The sequence below is a fragment of the Schistocerca cancellata genome, chromosome 4, assembly GCF_023864275.1.
Source record: "Schistocerca cancellata isolate TAMUIC-IGC-003103 chromosome 4, iqSchCanc2.1, whole genome shotgun sequence".
Taxonomy (NCBI): Eukaryota; Metazoa; Arthropoda; class Insecta; order Orthoptera; family Acrididae; genus Schistocerca; species Schistocerca cancellata.
The window spans coordinates 118,585,002-118,604,645 of record NC_064629.1 but is presented as its reverse complement, the minus strand read 5'-3'; the positions used below and the strand labels follow the sequence as shown (position 1 = coordinate 118,604,645).

Below are 19,644 nucleotides of genomic sequence, written 5' to 3'. Positions count from 1 at the left end.
GAAAACAAGGTGAAGCATTTTCAATTTTGCTTTGCTACCTCAATTTCAGTTCCAGTCTTGTCCACGAGTGTACACTAACTTCGATGCCAGTATTAGCTATTACACATGACTAGAATTTCTTCTGGGTTTGCGAAAGGTATTTCAATAGTATTCTGTTATGGTAATCACTTAAGGCTTAATGCAATTTCCTGTTGACAGTCGAACACATTTCATTTAGGAACTCACTATCTATAACCCTACATTTTCTTTTACATATATTATGTAGTACTCTGTTTCTCTGCAAGTTTCTTCACAGTGACTGTATGCTATGAAGGATCCTTCTGTCAAACTTTTCTACAGCTTTGATATCTATGCAGTGTATGGTCAACTATTCTTTTAAATTTAGGCCATAGTTCCTCTCAATGCTCCTGTCCTCAACGACAATCCTTATTGAGATATGACACTGGTTTCTTCATGTAGTTTACTGAACATATAAATCTATTTGTTGTAGTTATCCTTTGTAGTTATTGTCGCTACAACTGTCTTATGGTCACTGATACTAGTTTCAATGCAGACATCCTCAGGTATATTTCTTGTCACTGCACCTAGTATTTTCAGCACGACTTGGATTCCAAACTCTCTCTTCTAGGTAGTTTATGGAGAAGGAATTTAGTAATGTTTTGCAGGCTGCCTTCTCACACTAACCGTGCACAAAACTGTAATCATCCCAACAGATTATTGGATGACTGAAGCCTCCTCCAATGACAACAGTACAATAGGGTACTTCAGTAGTAGTGAACGAAGATTTTCTTTGAAGTTTTGTGTTACATCAGGAGTGGGTCTGGTGATTGATAGAAGGATCCCGTTATAATTTTATGCTCACCTCTGATACCTAGTGTCTCCCAAAAAATCTTGGTGGAATAAAGTTTCTTGTCTACTGTGAAAAATACACCACCTTCATTTTCCATTAGCCTATTCCTTCAATAGATGACCAAATTTTCCCCACAAATTTCACTACTGTCAACTTTGGATTATAACCACCTTTCTGTATCTAATACTACGAGTTTCTCCGCTTTTTAGGAGCACTTCAAACTCTGGTACTTTGCTGCAAATGATTCAGCAGTTAACAACAAGGATTTTGATAAACATCTGTGATGTGGGAGGAGTTCTTTGTATCTTGCACCGATACCTCCAGGTCCCCTGCAGCTATCGTTATTTCGACTGAATGGAGAGTCGTCTAATCTATAAAAATCTTTGTGTTCGCCCCACATCAGCTACTTGGGTAGAAGCTTCTGATGCATAAGGACTATGAGACCCATTAACAGCAACCCTACCGTTCTCAGCCTTATGGTGCAAGTCTCAGAAGTTGCAGTTTAGCTTGTCACAGAACCTTCCTAGTCTCTTGTTCAAGCTTTCCATTACAATCAGAACAAGGAGAGCCATTATCTGTTTGGAGAGAATTCTGCAGATTGTGAGCTTTGTTGAAACACTTTAAGTGAGGCTGGTATATTCTACCTTCTCTGCCAGCCACTAGAATAACTCAAGCATGACCTCCGAGCCATGACAAAAGGCACAGTTTGGCCCAACATGCACCACCATCTGCAGTCATTCGCATGCAGTTTCCACACCAGTTCCTAGAATAGTATCTATAACATGTCAAATGACGCCGCCAGGCACACACGTTGAGTGTACGAGGTGTTCCTTCCTCAACCCCTGTTACTGTTTCCCAAAGGGGTACCATCATTATTTGTCACAGGTATGAACTGTTGATGATTAATTGACCCCAGCCCATTTGCGTTTGCCTTTCCTTAACAGAGAACGGAGCATGTTCCCCAACAGGTGAAATGAGTCTCACTGGCTCAGTTCCAGTGGATGGTGCTGTTTTTTGTTGGCGGTGGGGGCAGGGTGGGTGGCAAAGAATTCTCACTAGCCCCAGTTCCCACTGTATAGCACACCTAGACCTACTATTGACATGCCACCAGAGCCGAGTGGACTTCCAATAGAAGATACAAACTACCATACCTGGTAAAGTCGATTGACTTTACTATATATGACACCTTAATAGTGTAAGAACTGTTAGCATTGTACTCGATAGTGGCATAAAATCCCAAATTGGGTAGCACAGAAGAAAAATAAAGTACTATACAGTCAAATGGACGTTTATTCTAAAAAAAGTAATTCTACATGACCAAATTAAAGGTCAAATCTCTGCGGTCATGGGACAAGGCAGTACATGAAATTAACGTCAGAAATCCAGAATGAGATTTTCACTCTGCAGCAGAGTGTGTGCTGATATGAAACTTCCTGGCAGATTAAAACTGTGTGCCGGACCGAGACTCGAACTCGGGACCTTTGCCTTTCGTGGGCAAGTGCTCTACCAACTGAGCTACCCAAGCATGACTCATGACCCGTCCTCACAACTTTAATTCCGCCAGTACCTCGTCTCCTACCTTCCAAACTTCACAGAAGCTCTTCTGCGAACCTTGCAGAACTAGCACTCCTTGAAGAAAGGATATTGCGGAGACATGGAAATTTTAATAGATAAAATCAAATAAACATGGATTTATGCAGACCACAAACTACCAAGTAGATGTTAGAAAGATCAACAAAATAACACATGATTTAGCTAAAAAAAATTCCAGGAGCTCCCCAACAGAACTAAAGTAGTGCGCCGCAAGAAAATTCATCAGTTTGGACTTGAAAGAGTGAGGAAAACTCCTAAGATTCTTTAATTATTGTGGTAGCTTACAGAAAACGTGTGCAGGCAGAATAATGCAACAACTCCCTGCACAAGAGCCAAGGAGTTATGTTCCAAATGCCAACTGGATTTCTGCCTAATATTATCCGAGTGAAAGCTGCTATATCTTGGGAACAAGCTCATATTGTAAACAACAAAAGACCTAAATGACAACATATATTGACAGGCCACTGCCAGACTTCCCACACTCCTGAACAGGGATCAATAAGAGGTTCACAAACTTACACCACATACTGCTCAAACTCCCCTTTTTCAGAGCCAAGTGTATCCTTTGTGAATGGAAAGAGTTATCCCAGTAGATAATGCTGTGTGTCATAAGCAATAGAAAAATAAACAAAGTAGACTAATTTTCGACTTGGACCCTCACGTACTGCAGATACTGTTCCAATGTATACTAATAATAAAACTGTAAAACTGTCATTTCTGCCAGTTTGGAATCGCTAATATTCAAAGCTAATAGATGAACTTTCATGAGGTTTTCACAGGTCACTTGAGAATAGCTTAGGCCAACACATAGCTTTTATTTCATCAACATTTTATAACAGATAAAAAGATATAACTTAAACTCAGCTTAGCAGTTCAGATATATACCTCTGTGATGGTGCAAACACACCAAAGAACCAATATCAATTAAGTGTGCTTCTTTTTACCTCAGTGACAGAAGTATTTTAATAAGTTACATCAGTCACAAAAATAAGTGCCACAATCTTATCTTTACAAATGCAAACTAACTTCAATTTACATGGCTAAGACATGTGATTTCACTTTGTGTATAAAAAAAACTTAGTAAATCTTTCTCTTATTTCAATATGTTTCATTTATATTTGACTTTTCTGATATGAAAAACGAATCTGACAATGTGATCCTATATGGATTCCATTTTTATCGGCTGAGGTACAGAACCCAAGAAAGCAACAACATACAAAGGCCATTCTTTAACTTTTCTTGTGAAGCACAGGCATATAGGTAGTGGTAAATACAGCAGCATTCAGTTTTTAAGCAAGATCCTGAACATGGGCTTTCCATGACAGATTACAATCTATCTGAACACCCATGAGTTTTGAATTCTTCAAACTCAGTAATTATATGTTCATTCTGTGTAATCAAAATACCGGTTTTAGTTGATTTGTGTGGTACAAACTGTAAAAACTGAGTCTTACTGTGATTTAGCATCAATTTATTTTCTACATCCGAAGAATTTATGTCTAGAACTGCACTATTTGATACACCCTCTATGTTGTGCTTCACACACTAGGAAGTATTTTTATTTAAATCACCTGCTGTAGTCAGAAAATATTTTTTAAATACTGTACACATATCTGAGCTATCAGTAACAAAAACATTTTTACTGTGTCAATTTTATATCATCAACTTTGTGCTGTTGGCCAGACTCTTCCTTCATGACTGACCATACAATTTTAATTTTATCCTGAGAATTAGCAATTCCATATGCTTTTAGCCCTCCCAATGACATTTTTAAGAAGCATACATTACTGCTTGTAACAGGATACTGCAGCTTGTTTGTGCCAAGACTGCCAGTCTTGTTTGCGAGATGAAAGAAGAGGTCACCGTTTGCAGCGTAGTTGACTGAGGACCTCTGGTACAGAGCCGAGTAGAGGGTCTGATTCAGAAGCTCAGACAGTTCTGCGACTGTGCAGCCTGCAGATTCCTTGACTTGCGCCATAGGGTGGTCTGGTTTCGGGTTCCACTTAACAGGTCAGGAGTCCACCACGTGCAGGAGGCAGCTTCACAGGTAGCAGGGGTCATATGTCATGGACTGGGCAGTTTTTTAGGTTAGAGGGTGTCAGGGGAACACAAAAAGGGCTCCTGTCTCAAAGTTGCGGGTCAAACACAAAAAGAATGTATATCCAGGAACCATCACTATCACAGTTGTAAACTGTCGTAGCTGTTTTGGGAAAGTACCAGAGCTCCAAGCGTTAATAGAAAGCACTGATGATGAAATTGTTTTAGGTACTGAAAGCTGGCTGTCTCTTCTTGTACCAGGAATTTGCGATCGTCAGCCCATTCCTCTTGCAGAATTCCAGCAACAATTTTCCTTCTCTATTTCGGTTCCCCCAGCCCTCTGGTCCCATTATCTCCTCGAATCCTTTCCTGTCTGTGCCAACATGTGCATTGAGGTCCCCTATTATAATCTGATTACCTCCATTTAGACAAGACGAGACAGATTGCGAAATGTGTATGTGAGGGAAAGACTAAAGGAGGAACCAGTACAGGACAGGATAGAAAAATCAAGACTGCAGTGGTATGGACACATGAAGAGAATGGATAAGGGAAGAATTCCAAAGAGGATGTTTGATCTGCAACTGGAGGGGAAGAGGCCCAGAGGAAGACCAAGAGATAGATGGGTGAAGGGAGTGAAGGAATGTGTGACGAGAAGAGGAGAGAACTGGACGAAGGTGGAAGAGGGGGAATGGTGGAAAGACAGAACACGATGGAGAGGCTTGTGTTCCCGACAGACCCAGCCAGTGGCTGGAAACTGCCCAAGATGATGATGATGATGATGATGATGATGATGATGATGACTGAAAGCTGGCTAAAGCCAGAGATAAGTTCACCTGAAATTTTTGTGATGAACCTAACCGTGTTCAGAAAGAATAGGCTAAACACAGTTGGTAGTGGTGTGTTTCTTGCTGTCAGAAGTAGTTTATCTTGAACTGAAGTTAAAGTAGATAGCTCCTGCGAGTCAATATGGGCAGAGGTCATTCTTGTTAACCGGAATAAAATAATAATTGGATTTTTTTACCGACCTCCCAACTCCAATGGTACTATGACGGTACTATTGCTGAAAGATTCAAAGAAAACTTGAGTCTAATTTCAATCACGTATTCATACAATTATAGTTGGTGGTGACCTTAATTTATCCTCAATATGTTGGCAAAAATACACATTTAAATCTGGAGGTATGCATAAAACATCATCTGAATTTGTGCTAAACACAATCTCTGAAAATTATTTCAAGCAGTTAGTTCATGAGCCCACACGAATAGAAAACGGCTGCAAAAACACACTTGAACTCTTAGCAAAAAATAATGCTGAGCTAATAACGAGCATCGAAACAGATACAGGGATTAGTGAACACTAGGTTGTCGCAGTGAGATTGAATATTGTAACCCTCAAATTCTCCAAAACGAAAAATATACCTATTCAAAAAAGCAGATAAAAATTCACTTGATGTCTTCCTGACAGACAATCTCCACTCCTTTCAAATTAACAATCTAAGTGTAGACCAGATGTGGCTTGAATTCAAAGAAATAGTATCAACAGCAACTGAGAGAGTTATATCAAATAAATTAACAAACAGCAGAGTTGACTCTCCTTGGTACACAAAACAGGTCAGAACACTGTTGCAGAAACAACGAAAAAAGCATGCCAAATTCAAATGAACACAAAATCTCCAAGATTGGCGATCTTTTACAGAAGGTCAAAATTTAGCCAGACTTCAGTGCAAAATGCTTACAATAGTTTCCACAGTGAGACTTTGTCTTGAAAACCGGCAGAAAATCCAAAAAGATTCTGGTTGTATGTAAAGTATGCTAGCAGCAAGACACAATCAATGCCTTCTCTGCACAACAGCAGTGGAAATACTATTGATGACAGTGGTGCTAAAGCAGAGATACTAAAGTGCTACTAAAGCAGAGGTAATAAAGTGCTACTAAGGCAGAGGTAATAAAGTGCTACTAAAGCACAGTTACTAAACGTAGCCTTCCAAAGTTCCTTTACCAAAGAAAACAAAGTAAATATTCCAGATTTTGAATGACAAACAGCTGCCAACATGAGTAACTTAGAAGCAGATATCCTCGGAATACTGTAGCAACTCAAATCACTTAATAAAAGCAAGTCTTTCAGTCCACACTGTATACCAATTAGGTTCCTTTCAGAGCACGCTGATGCAATAGCTCCATACTTAACAATCATACATAACTGCTTTCTTGACGAAAGATCCGCACCCAAAGACTGGAAAGTTGAACAGCTCACACCAATATTCAAGAAAGGCAATACGAGTAATCCACTGAATTACAGGCCCATATTATTTATGTTGATATGCAGCAGGATTTTGGAACATATATTGTGTTCTAACACTATGAATTACTTCGAACAGAACGGTCTATTGATGCAGAGTCAATACAGATTCAGAACACACCGTTATTGTGAAACACAACTAGCTCTTTGCTCACACAAAGTAAGAATGGTACAGACAAGGGATTTCAAATTGATTCCATATTTACAGATTTCGAGAGGGCTTTTGACAGCGTACCACAAAAGTGGGTTGTAGTCAAATTACATGCTTATGGAACATCATCTCAGTTATGTGACTGGAGTTGTGATTTCCTGTCAGAGAGGTTGCAGTTTGTAGCAACTGACAGAAAGTCATTGAGTAAAACACAAGTGATTTCTGGCATTCCCCAAGGTAGTGTTATAGGCCCTTTTACTGTTTTGCATCTATATAAACAATTTAGGAGACAATTTGAGCAGTCATCTTACATTGTTTACAGATGATGCTGTCTTTTGTCATCCAGTAAAATCATAAGAAGATCAAAACAAATTGCTAAATGATTTAGAAAATGGGAAAATTGACAATTAACCCTAAATAATGAGAAGTGTGAGGTCATCCACCTGAGTGCTAAAAGGACTTCATTGAAGTTTAATTACACGATAAATCAATCAAATCTAACAGCTATAAATTCAACGAAATACCTAGGAATTACAGTTATGAACCACTTGAATTGGAAGGAACACACAAAAAATGTTGTTGGGAAGGCAAACCAAAGACTGCATTTTCTTGGCAGAACACTTACAAAATGCAACAGATCTACTAAAGAGATTGCCTACATGATGCTTTTCCGTCCTCTTTTGGAGTACTGCTGTGTGGAATGGGATCCTTATCAGATATGATTAAGAGAGTACATTGAGAAAGTTCAAAGAAGAGAAGCATAATTTTTACTATCGCAAAATAGGGGAGAGAGTGTCACTGACATGACAGAGGATTTGGGGTGGACATAATTGAAACAAAGGCATTTTTCATTCACTATGAAATTCAGTCACCAACTTTCTCCTCCGAACACGAAAATATTTTGTTGACGCCAACCTACACAGAGAGAAATGATCAGCATAATAAAATAAGGGAAATCAGAGCTTGCAGGGAAAGATATAGGTGTTCATTTTTTCTGCGCGCTGTTTGGGACTGGAATAGAGAATTATTGTGAAGGTGGTTCAATGCACCCACTGCCAGGTGGTTGGTTGGTTTAAAAGAGGGGGGAGGGGGGGAGGGACCAAACTGCTAGGTCATCGTCCCTCATTCTGATTAAAATAACTCCACAAAGGTGGGAGTAAAATAATCGAGACCTACAAAACACAACTGGAAGAAAGGAGAAAACCACAAGGATGACGGAAGGGCAACAAACACTAAAATGGACAAAATCGGACAAGAAACCCACAGAGAGACACAATAAACATGTAGAAGAGATCAAAACAACAGAGCAGATTACCATGGCTGGCTGACCATGAGAATAAAAAGGACAAGCCAGCCACTGTGTAACACATTACAACCTCCACCCTAAAAGCACTAGGGTGGAGGATACAGAGGGACAAAGGCCATGTGTTAAAAGTTAGATCAAATGACGAAACCCTTCCTCACAAAGAAAACGTAAAACTAAAGCTGCTGCTGAGACATTGTCACCCAACACCAAAGGTAGGATGCTGGGAGAGAGAAAAGTCTGCCGCACAGCGGCTAAAAGTGGACAGTCCAGCAAGAGGTGGACGACTGTCATTTGTGACCAACAGCGACACCTAGGTGGGTCCTCGCGACAAAGGAGGTAACTATGCGTTAGCCACGTATGGCCAATGTGGAGCTGGCAGAGGACAACTGATTCCCTACGAGAGGATCACATGGACGACTTCCACACATTCATAGTCTCCTTAATGACACAGTTTGTTGAGCATACTGTTATGCCATTCCATCTCCTAAAGTTGAAAAACCCTGCAACCTAAGAAAGCAGGTGAGTTTTGGAGATGCCCATCTCCAGAAGCGGTTTCCGCAGAGCCTATTTGGCCAGTCTGTTGGCAAGTGGGATTCCGACGTGTCCTGGGGTCCACACAAACACCACTGAATGACAGGATCGTTCCAGGGCATAGATGGACTCCTGAATGAATGCTACCAATGGGTGGCGAGAATAGCACTGGTCGATAGTTTGTAGGCTGCTTAAGGAGTCAGTACACAGGAGAAATGACTTGCCAGGGCATGAGTGGATGTGCTCAAGAGCACGAGATATGGCCACCAGCTCTGCAGTGAAAACACTGCAGCTGCCTGGCAAGGAGTCTGTTCAATATGTCCTCCATGAACATACGCAAAGGCTATGTGACCATCAGCCATTGAGCCATCAATGTAAACCACTTCATGGCCCCTGTACATGTCAAGAATCGAGAGGAAGTGATAGCGGAGAGCAGCAGGGTTAACAGAGTCCGTAGGGCCATACGACAGGTAAAGTAGAATCTGCTGCATAGGTGTACACCATGGAGGTGTACGTGAATGGCCCTTGAGGAGAGGTGGTAATGGGGGAAGAACTCCACTGCAGACAGAAGGGACCGGAAGCGAACCGCAATCGTAAGCCCCGACCTGGGCTGCCAATGCTAGGATGGCCAGGAGAACTACGAACGTGTGCAACATAAATGGCGAGCAATTGTACATGCTAACCTTCAATGTAGGGACTCTGGATTCCACCAGGACACTGGTCAACGGACTCGTTCTAAAAGCTCCTGTGGCTAGGCGAACGCCACTGTGGTGCACTGGGTCACGTAAATGCAATGCTGAGGGTGCCGCCGAACTGTAAACCACACTCCTATAGTCAAGGCAGGATTGAACAAGGGCTCTGAGGTGCTGCCAGCACTTCTGCTTAATTTGACGAAGGTGAGGTAGCCAAGCCAAACCGGTGTCGAAAACCAGTCTTAAGAATCGATATGTCTCCACTACAGTGAATGGATCGTCATTACAGTAAAGTTCTGGTTCTGGATGAATGGTGCAATGGCAACAGAAATGCATGATACACGACTTCACGAAAACTGGAAGCTGTAGGCTAGAGCTCATGACTGCACCTTGTGAATGGCTTCCTGTAGGCAACGCTCAGCAACACCAGTACTGGAGCAGCAGTACGAAACGCAGAAGTCATCCACATACAGAGAAGGTGAGACCGACGGCACTACAGCTGCTGCCAGACCATTAACAGCCACTAAAAATCGAGACCCTCAATACGGAGACCTGTGGAACGCCATTCTCCTGAATACGGAGAGGGGGGAAGGGGTGGGGGTGGGGGTGGTGGTGGTGGTGGTGGTGGTGGTGCACCGAGTTGCACACAGAAAGTACAAAGCGTCAGGAAGTTTTGGATAAAAATCAAGTTTGGGCCCCAGAGACCCCACTCATACAATGCGCAAGGGTATGATGTCGCCAGGTCACGTCATATGCTTTACATAAGTCAAAAAAGATGGCAACCAGATGTTGGCGTCTGGAAAAGGCTGTTCAGATGGCAGACTCGAGGGACACAAGATTATCAGTGGTAGCGCGACCCTGGCGGAAGCCACCCTGACATGGAGCCTGTAGGCCATGTGACTCCAGGACCCAACCCAACCGCCGACACACCATACGTTCCAGCAGCTTGCAAAGAAAGTTGGTGAGGCTGATGGGACCGTAGCTATCCACATCAAATGGGTTTTGAGCAGGATCGAGCACCGGAATGATGATGCTCTCCTGCCACTGCGATGGCCCAGGAGCTGTGTCGGGGCAATGTGCAAGGATGCTGAGCAGTTCCCACTCTGTAAATGGGGCATTATAGGGTTCACTGTGGCGTGTAGTGAACAAGAGGACTTCCCTTTCTATCCACCCTTTGAGGGTACGAAATGCTGGGGGGTAGTTTTCCAATGCAGAGGCTCAAGCCTAGAGCTCAGCAAAGTGCTCGGCAATTGAGTTTGCGTCGTTAGATAACACTACATTGATGTTAATTTCAGAGACATCTGTTGGGGTCTGGTATCCAAAAAGGCATCTGATCTTCATCCAGACTTGGGAAGATAACGTATGGCACCCAATGGTCGACACGTACCTCTCCCAACACTCCTGTTTCCATCATCATTTTATAAGCTGGCGCACGCGGGGACGGAGCCGCTTAAAGGCTATTAGGTGCTCTAGGGAAGGGTGCCACTTATGTAGCTGTAGAGCTCGCTGGCGCTCTGTAATCGTTCTCGCTCTCAACGACTTCCAGCAACCACCAACGGACTGTCTTCTGTCAGGGACACCTTAAAGAGAGGGGGATCCGTTTTCCGCCGAAGACACGATTGTTGTATTGACCTGTTCAATGACATCATTGATGGCACCATTTGGGGAGATTCAGCAGTGACAGCAGAGGTGAAGTCTTCCCAGTCTGCCTTTTTTAAAGCCCATCTGGGTAGGCATCTGTGGGCACGACGCGGGAGAGTGACAGGAAGATGGGGAAGTGGTCACTACCACACAGGTTGTAATGTGCTCTCCAGTAAATAGATGGGAGATGGCCAGGGCTGCAAACCGAGCCGAGAGATCAATGGGCGAATATGTGCCATGTGCCACACTAAAATGTGTGGAGGCACCTGTATTTATGAGACACAGGAAAAGTTGTGACAGTAAGTTTTCAACCTCCGTACCTCAGACAGTATGAATGTCGCCACCCCACAAGGGGTTATACACATTACAATCTCTAAAAAGTAGGAAAGGTTTAGGGAGTTGATCAATGAGTGCAGCCAATACGTTCAGGGGTACTGCACCATCTAGAGGAAGATATACATTGCAGACTGTTATTTCCTGCATTGTCCTTATCCTGACAGCTACAGCTTCAAGAGGGATTCAAAGGGCCACAGGTTCACTACATACGGAGTTCAGGACATAGATGCAAACTCTACCTGACACACTATTATAGTCGCTACAGTTCCTGTAATATCCCTTACAGCCACGGAGGGCAGGGGTCTGCATTGCCGGGAACCAGGTTTCCTGGAAGGCAATGCAGAAAGCAGGTGTAAAGCTTAACAGTTGCCGTAGCTCAGCCAGGTGGTGGAAAAAACCGCCGCCATTCCACTGGAGGATTACGTGATCGTGAGACTGTGAAGGCATGAAACACTCAATGACGCAGTCTATGACTCAGGGTCACCTGCTGCCACCAGATGAGTACCTTGCCACCAGATGAGTACCTGTGCGAACGACATCCATTGTGTCTGAGGGCCCAGTGATATCTAGGTCCTCAGCAGACGCCAGACTCTCCACCTCACCCTCAGACACGGAGCTTGTAGGTAGTGGTGGTGTCTGTGCCACCGCAGTGCCTCGATTCTTGGGGGTCTTTTTCTTTTTAGGTTTCTGTCGTTGCTCCTTTGGTTTGTCCAGTTGGGATGGCTTCACTGATTCAGTCTCAGGGGCTAAGGAGGACTGTGAAGCTCTATGACCAGCTACCTGTGGTTGCTTCAGCCACTGTCGAGTTTCAGCTTTGCTACTGGTAGGGACCTGGGAAGGAAGTGACCCAAGGGATCCCTTCCTGGGGAGAGAAGACAAAGAATACTTACGCTTCTCCGGCTTAGAAGTGGGGACTGAAGTCCCTGGTGGTGGTGGTGGTGGTGGTGGTGGTGGTGGTGGTGGGGGCAGATGTTGCTCCTGAAGTAGTTTGTGCAGGAGCGACAGGAAGGGAAGTGCCAAACAGAAGATGGTAAAACTACTGTCATATCAGATGCATAGGTTGACATCATATGCACGGGATGTAGCCTCTCATATTTTCCCTAAGCCACAGTGTAGGTCAGTAGGTACAGGGTCTTGTATTCCATAATTTTTCTTTCTTTCTGGAGAATCCCACAGTCTGCCGAGTAATGCGAATGGTGCTCTCCGCAGTTAACACAGATGGGAGGCGGGGCACAGAGAGCATTGGGATGTGAAGGACGTCGACAATCCTGACAAGTGACGCTGCAAGTCCAGCGGGAAGACATGGCTGAACTTCCAGCATATAAGCACTGCATTGGGGAGGGATATATGGCTTTACGTCACAACAGTAGACAGTCACCTTGACCTTCTCGAGTTATGTGTCACCCTCGAAGGCCAAGATGAAGGCACCGGTGGCAACCTGATTATCACTCGGACCCTGGCGGACGACAAAATGGACACCTCGCCGCTCTAAACTGGCGTGCAGGTCATCGTCAGACTGCAAAAGAAGGTCCCTGTGAAATATGATACCTAGGACCATATTTAAATTCTTATGGGGTGTGACAAACAGAAATCTCCCCCAGCTTGTCACAGGCGAGCAGTGCCCGTGACTGGGCAGAGGATGCTGTTTTGATAAAAGACCAACCCTGACCGCATTTTGGACAAGCCCTTCACTTCCCCAAATTTTTCCTCTAAAAGCTCCACAAAGAACTGAGGTTTCATTGACAAGAAAGATTCCCCACCAACTCTCATACATACGAGGGTACCGGGGTGAATAAGCTTCACTGCCATCCTTAGCCTGGCATTCCGCCCATGGTGTGGCCAGGGGAGTAACTATTTGGGGTCGTATTTCTTAGCACTGAAGATAGACCTTGACCGCTTAGAGACTGCTGGTGTTTGACCACCAGCAAGGGATGACGTACTACGCTTCATGGCTTGTCATCCGACCTGATGCCACCCACTCCGACCAGGGGCCCTACCCACGGGCGCCACCCAGCCGCAGCAAAGACCACCTGGTAGGATGGCCACTGCCAGGAGTCCAGATGCCCCAGGGTGACGGGCATCTACTTCTTGGCATACGTGGGGAGTTAACGCCACAGGCATCAGCAGAGCGATCCCTGTGTGGTTAGGGGGCTACAAACAGCAGGGTACATGGCAGCCCCACCATAACGGACTGGCTACTGTGCTGGATATCAGGCGCAAATGAGCTAAGAAGTCCACTATCATCGACAGTGCAGAAAGCAATACCACACAGAGGATAGAGGAAAGTGCACCCAGGAGGGGAAGGGCACATCCACTCGACGAAGGATGTAAGAGGTCTCAGCGCATGATAGACACTATGCACCATGTAAGGCGCCCTTCCCCAACTGGCTCGCTCTTTGGAAAATTTTGAAAAATGGAGGTCACACTCTACACGGGACAAACACATAAAGGCCAAAACATGAGACTCCTTTTAGTTGCCTCTTACGACAGGCAGAAATACCTCGGGCCTGTTCTAAACCCCAGACCTGCAGGGGGGACTTCTAGACTGTTAAGTGTGATTGCAGAGTACCGTATTTACTCGAATCTAAGCCGCACCTGAAAAATGAGACTCGAAATCAAGAAAAAAAATTTCCCGAATCTAAGCCGCACCTGAAATTTGAGACTCGAAATTCAAGGGGAGAGAAAAGTTTTAGGCTGCACCTCCAAATCAAAACAAAGTTGGTCCATTGTAATATGAGACACAATTTAGGTCAAATGAATGACGATACAGCTACAGTTGGTTCGAGTCGTAAGCTTAGCAGTTAAGTTTACTAGGTAGCCATTGCTATGCGTCAAATGCTCCGTCCGTATTTATACGGGTACCTTCCCTTTTTCACGTGCTTTGTCTGGTTTGAATTGATTCCTTATTTTGCTTTGATCTGGTAAGTGCCGTTCTCTGTGTTATAGGTGTTTACGTCACTCTAAGCTGAAAATGCATTACTGTACTGTGTCATGAATTGTTTGTCGCATTCTGATAATGAGTGTTTACGGCCTGTCCCCGCTCGCAGCATGGCTTGCTTTCGTGCGCGCTACCGCCGCTTACAATAAAAAGAAAAAGAGAGGAATTGTCTCATTAGCAAAACAATGGCAAGAGACTGCTATTTATTGGTACTTACACTGCTGCTTTCTTTGATAATGATCAACAAGAACCAAATAATAGACTGCTTTTGATAGAAGATGTTCTGAATGAGAGTTTAGCGAAAAATTTTCTCCGTTTGAAAATCTTTGAAGACGCCTCTTTAGTACATTACATTCTGCACAGAAATTAGAGTCATCTTAGATTTAAATATCTAGTCAATTGCCGTGCTTCATTTCTGACAGTATCACTATTCGGCATAAGAATAATATGAATATAAACATGACATGATATGTATATTCTTCCGCGTTTGCTGTTGTCTCACCCTAGTTTCGTAGTTTATTAGGCAGACAAAATTTAAATGAGATAGCAGCAAATGCGAAAGAATACATGGCAATATGTTTATATTCGTATTATTCATATGACGAAGAGAATACTGCATGTGATTCGCAATTTATAAAAGTTCCTATTAGCAACCATCTCTTCTCACAGGTAGTAAAAAATTCAGAACGGAGAGTTGGCCATATTGACAAACATCCCAAACAGTCTTGCCAGTCGGATTTTCGTAGTACATTGAAATGCTGCTACATTCGAAGATGAACAATACGGAATTTGTATTTACTTTGTTGGATAATGTATAAAATGCAGTGGTTGAAACTCGGGGCAGAGAAGAAAGCTCGTCTTCCACCCTTTTTTTTTTTTTTTTTTTTGACGCGGAGGTTTTGGCATCAGTATTTATCTTTGTGCCTGCAAAGCATGCCTGTGCAGCGCTACATATATTCAACGGCAGAAGTTAGTTGTGACGGCACCTAACAACATTTTTCAGAACTTCCGCTTACTTTGCACTCGATTCTAAGCCGCAGGCGGTTTTTTGGATTACAAAAACCGGAAAAAAAGTGCGGTTTAGATTCGAGTAAATACGGTATCCATGTGGATGTCATTTTGATATAATACCTAACTGGTTCTGCTTGATACCCTTATTCATTTAGTCAGCCACCCACAGGTTGCCTGTTAGCGCTAGTACCCCGTTTTAAATATTCTAACGGTACCTTTCAAAGAACACGACAAATGTTTTGAGTAAATCATATTTATTGTGTACATTATTGGCACTATAAACATCCTGCCACACTCTTTCTTTAATGAGTTTTAAAACAGGTCCATGTTGCCACTGGATTAAGATCTGGGGCTATTTTAAAGTTTACTGTGATAGAAGCTCACAGGTCATCATGAACCTGATACAATTGGGCCCAGCAGGTACCCCAGAATCACCATCCACTGTTTAGCCTTAACATTTTGCCACTAGCAAACAGCTAATCCTGAGGTTGAGGTTCTTTTTGATAGAGGTTGGTACCATTCTTGCAATCTAGGCTGTCAGGTCTAGATATTTATTCTCTTGTATAAACAACATTCCATTGTAATGTGCAACATTGCTTGGAAGAAAATTGCTATTATCTTCTTCAGAGTGACCATCCCAACATTTGCCTTGAGCAGTTAAGGAAAATAACACAAAACAGTTGTGGTGCGAGTGAGGCCTAAATTTATGCCCTACTCACTTTCACAACAGTAGTAGCAGCAGTAGCAAATGCAGCAACAATACACATGTTGATAGTGGTGATTATGACAACAGTACTACTACTACTACTACTACTACTACTAATAAAAATAATAATAATAAAATAAATTAACAACTTTCAATTAAGACAAGCTGAAACAAGTCTACTATGGAAGAAATTTTTATGTGATAAAGCTATAGAATTCTTTAAATGAAAGGTAGTTGCATTTTACCTTCAGTCATACAAACGGCTACAAAAAACATAGAACAACGATTGATGCTGATGAGGTAATGATGTGGTGTTGCTATTACGGGTGGCATATCTTCTGGAGAGCTGATTTTACGTTGCTGATCAAAAAAATAATCACACACAGAGCGAAGGATCACACTCTTCCAATGTTTCTCCATAAAGACATCCCTGTAGAAATAAAATGAATTCTGATCCTCCAAGTAACAATGCACAAAATTACTATTTTAATTTAGATAAGTTAACAAACATTAAATGTTATATTTTTATTACTGCATTTTTTATGTGGAGACTGCACTATACAGAAACACTTAATGGTCGAAAAACAAAACTGTATTTAATAACATGAAAGAACAATAAAAATTACAAAAATATTGCTATACACAAATACAGGAATACTGCATTACAATTAAAGTTGCTCGAAATGTTTCTTCCAGTAACAGATTACAAAAAGACATGCATTGATTGTATTCATAGCACTTAAATGATTACAAAAGCTGGCAAACATACATGAAAACAAAATATCAATTTAATTTCAAAAGAAACTCTTAAAAAGAAAAATCATCAGAAGAGAGATGTAGCACCTTTTTTATTTGCTTTCTCAGTTACTGCTCCACGTTTATCTGACAAATTTCCTGCCAATATACGTATACAGTACCTCAATATATCATATTTATTATTTCACATTTGGCACCTAGTTGATGCTGAAGTAAGAACTAATATCCAACCAACTTCAGAATACCTGGAATCCCAATATTCTGCTTAAAATTTACAATAAAAGGTAGTTATCTTAGACTATTGACGTACTTTCACCTACTGTCTTTAATCTTCTCATAAAAACATATACGACACAATCAGTCCAACACAAGAGAATTCTTTTTTTTTCATAATGTGGGGCCACAGTCATAATATATTTCTTTAAAGTCAGTATCACCATTAGACTTTTTTTTTTATTTGTAGCGTTACATTTACATGATCATGATTTCGGCTTTAAGTTGCCATTAAAACACTTGATAATGGCAACTTAAAGCCAAAATCACAATTATGTAATTGCAAAAAAAAAGTCTAATGGCGGTTTGTTCGAAATTCATTTCTTAACATGTTTGCATAGGTAAGCAGTGAATTAAAAACAGAGATTATCCAATAATGAAAATAATGGCTTGCCGTAAGTAAGGGCAGCTGAGCTGAAGAAAGCCATTCAGAGGGGTATCTTAATCCACCAGATATCAGTTTTGATTTGCGATGCTATACATGCAGAAACAGTCATAGAACACTGACAGCATCTACTTTGTTACCATATCAGTTTTTGGAATGTACACCACCTGACAAAAGACATGGTTGGATGTCAACGTAACACACACACACACACACACACACACACACACACACACACACACACACACACACACACACACAGAGAGAGAGAGAGAGAGAGAGAGAGAGAGAGAGAGAGAGAGAGAGAGAGAGAGAAGGTATGTAAGTAATGGAGAGTTATTATTCTCTCTCACAGGTAGAATAGCCATCAGGGTGCATTAATGTTGTCCATGTTTAGTATTTTTATCAGGCCCACTGGGGTACATAATGGGTTTGAACAATGTCACATGCTGAGCAATCACTGAAGAAAAAGGAGATCCCACATACTCATGTGAGATGACGTTATTAGCATCTGACAGTTTGAAAGGGGCCTCACTGTGGGTCTACATTTGGTTTGCTGATCAAATCTAGCAATATCCAGATTTGTGGGGCATTCAGATGTGACAGTGGTCTGATGGTAGAGCACATGGGAACATGAGGCCACACATACTCGTCCTCCACATTCCGATCAACCACATCTAACCACCACAAGGGTAGATCACCATATTGTGCACCAAGCACCTTATAATCCCTTCACATCTGCATCTGCCATCGAAGAACAAGTAACGGACTCACTGTAACATTATATGTCGTCCCGCACCATTGGCTGGAGACTAGCAGCAGCCGTTAACATCATAACACATACGGCTGTGTTTCGAGTGGTGGGAAATATTAAATGATTGAGTGAACTCTTGACAATACATCAAATACATCCTTCTAAGCTAGTTTTCATGAGACAGTATCATAGCATCATTGTTCAATAGGATAGTACTCGTTCAAACATGGTACATGTTTCTGTGAACTGTCTCCATGATGTTGAGGTACTCGTGTGGCCAGCAACATTCCCAGTTCTGTCACCAATGGATAATGTGTGGGACCTGCTCTGGCATCAGCTCCATGCTAGTGGCAGTATTCAGGATATCAGGGACCAGTGACAACAGTTGTGAGTCCGCTTGCCTCACGAGAGAATACAACAGCTTTATGACACCCTACTAAAACCAAGTACATGCATGCATCCACTCAACAGAGGAGGCAATGTCATACTGATAGATGGGCTCATACTGCCATGTTCTGTGTAAATTTGACTATTTTGGAATAGCTGAACATTGTATACCCTCTAAACCCACTAAGTTTCATTTTGTATCCTCCTCCCCTTCTGGGGTTAACATTTTTTGTCAGCCACTGTAGATTAAACGTGATGTTATTACAATAACTACAATTCTTTTTTTCTGCATATTATAGACATATTGGATTCAAATGAGTCATTTATGTCCACCACTTTGATAATATGGGTCGAATCAGATGAGTCATGTTGGTGGGTTCAATAATTCCATTTGAGATGCAAAGAAAGAATGGGCAGCTAGAGAAATGTTGTTTTAATAGGAACAGTTATGCTAGAGAAAAAATAATATGAAATGAACTTGCAAGAAGTTTGTAGAGTAAGATATTTCTTCAAAACTGGAACAGTGTTGCAAATACATCCTTGGCGATTCTGGCTTTGTGGGCATTACGCTACTGTCAAATGCATGTTGCTATGCCTAATATTTCATCACCTCCTGGGTAAAAGTTACATATCGCAACCCCACCCCACATTTTTCAGTATGGCACAGGTGTAAACATTAGGTTTCATAAGTTTGTTACCACAAGCTGATTTTCTATTCTCACATTCGTCAGCTTCGCCAACTCTCAACCAAATTGTCACTTCCCAACCTAACCTAAACACCAGGCTGTGCTACAGACCAGTCTGTCACCACAACTACAATTTGGCACTTTAACCTCCTCCTCTGGAAGCCACCTACTGAGGCTATAAAGAAGAATCACTAAAGCTGTACACATTAGCTGTGAATGCCTGCACTGTATGAACAAACAGTAAGGAGACAGCCAAGACTCAAGAAATAGTAAAGAGTTACATACCACACATGCTTGCAATTTTTATAGGTGA

At 42.3% G+C, this 19,644-nt stretch overlaps 1 protein-coding gene across 1 annotated transcript in view; it reads right to left on the bottom strand.

The window, feature by feature from the left end:
* The window catches only part of LOC126183460 (AP-3 complex subunit mu-1), a 141,365-nt gene that overhangs the window by 117,762 nt on the left and 3,959 nt on the right, over positions 1-19,644 (bottom strand). Inside the window, exon 2 of the mRNA XM_049925460.1 lies at positions 16,336-16,520. Coding sequence (XP_049781417.1) covers positions 16,336-16,520 — 185 coding nt within the window. The remainder of the gene's footprint in view (positions 1-16,335; positions 16,521-19,644) is intronic.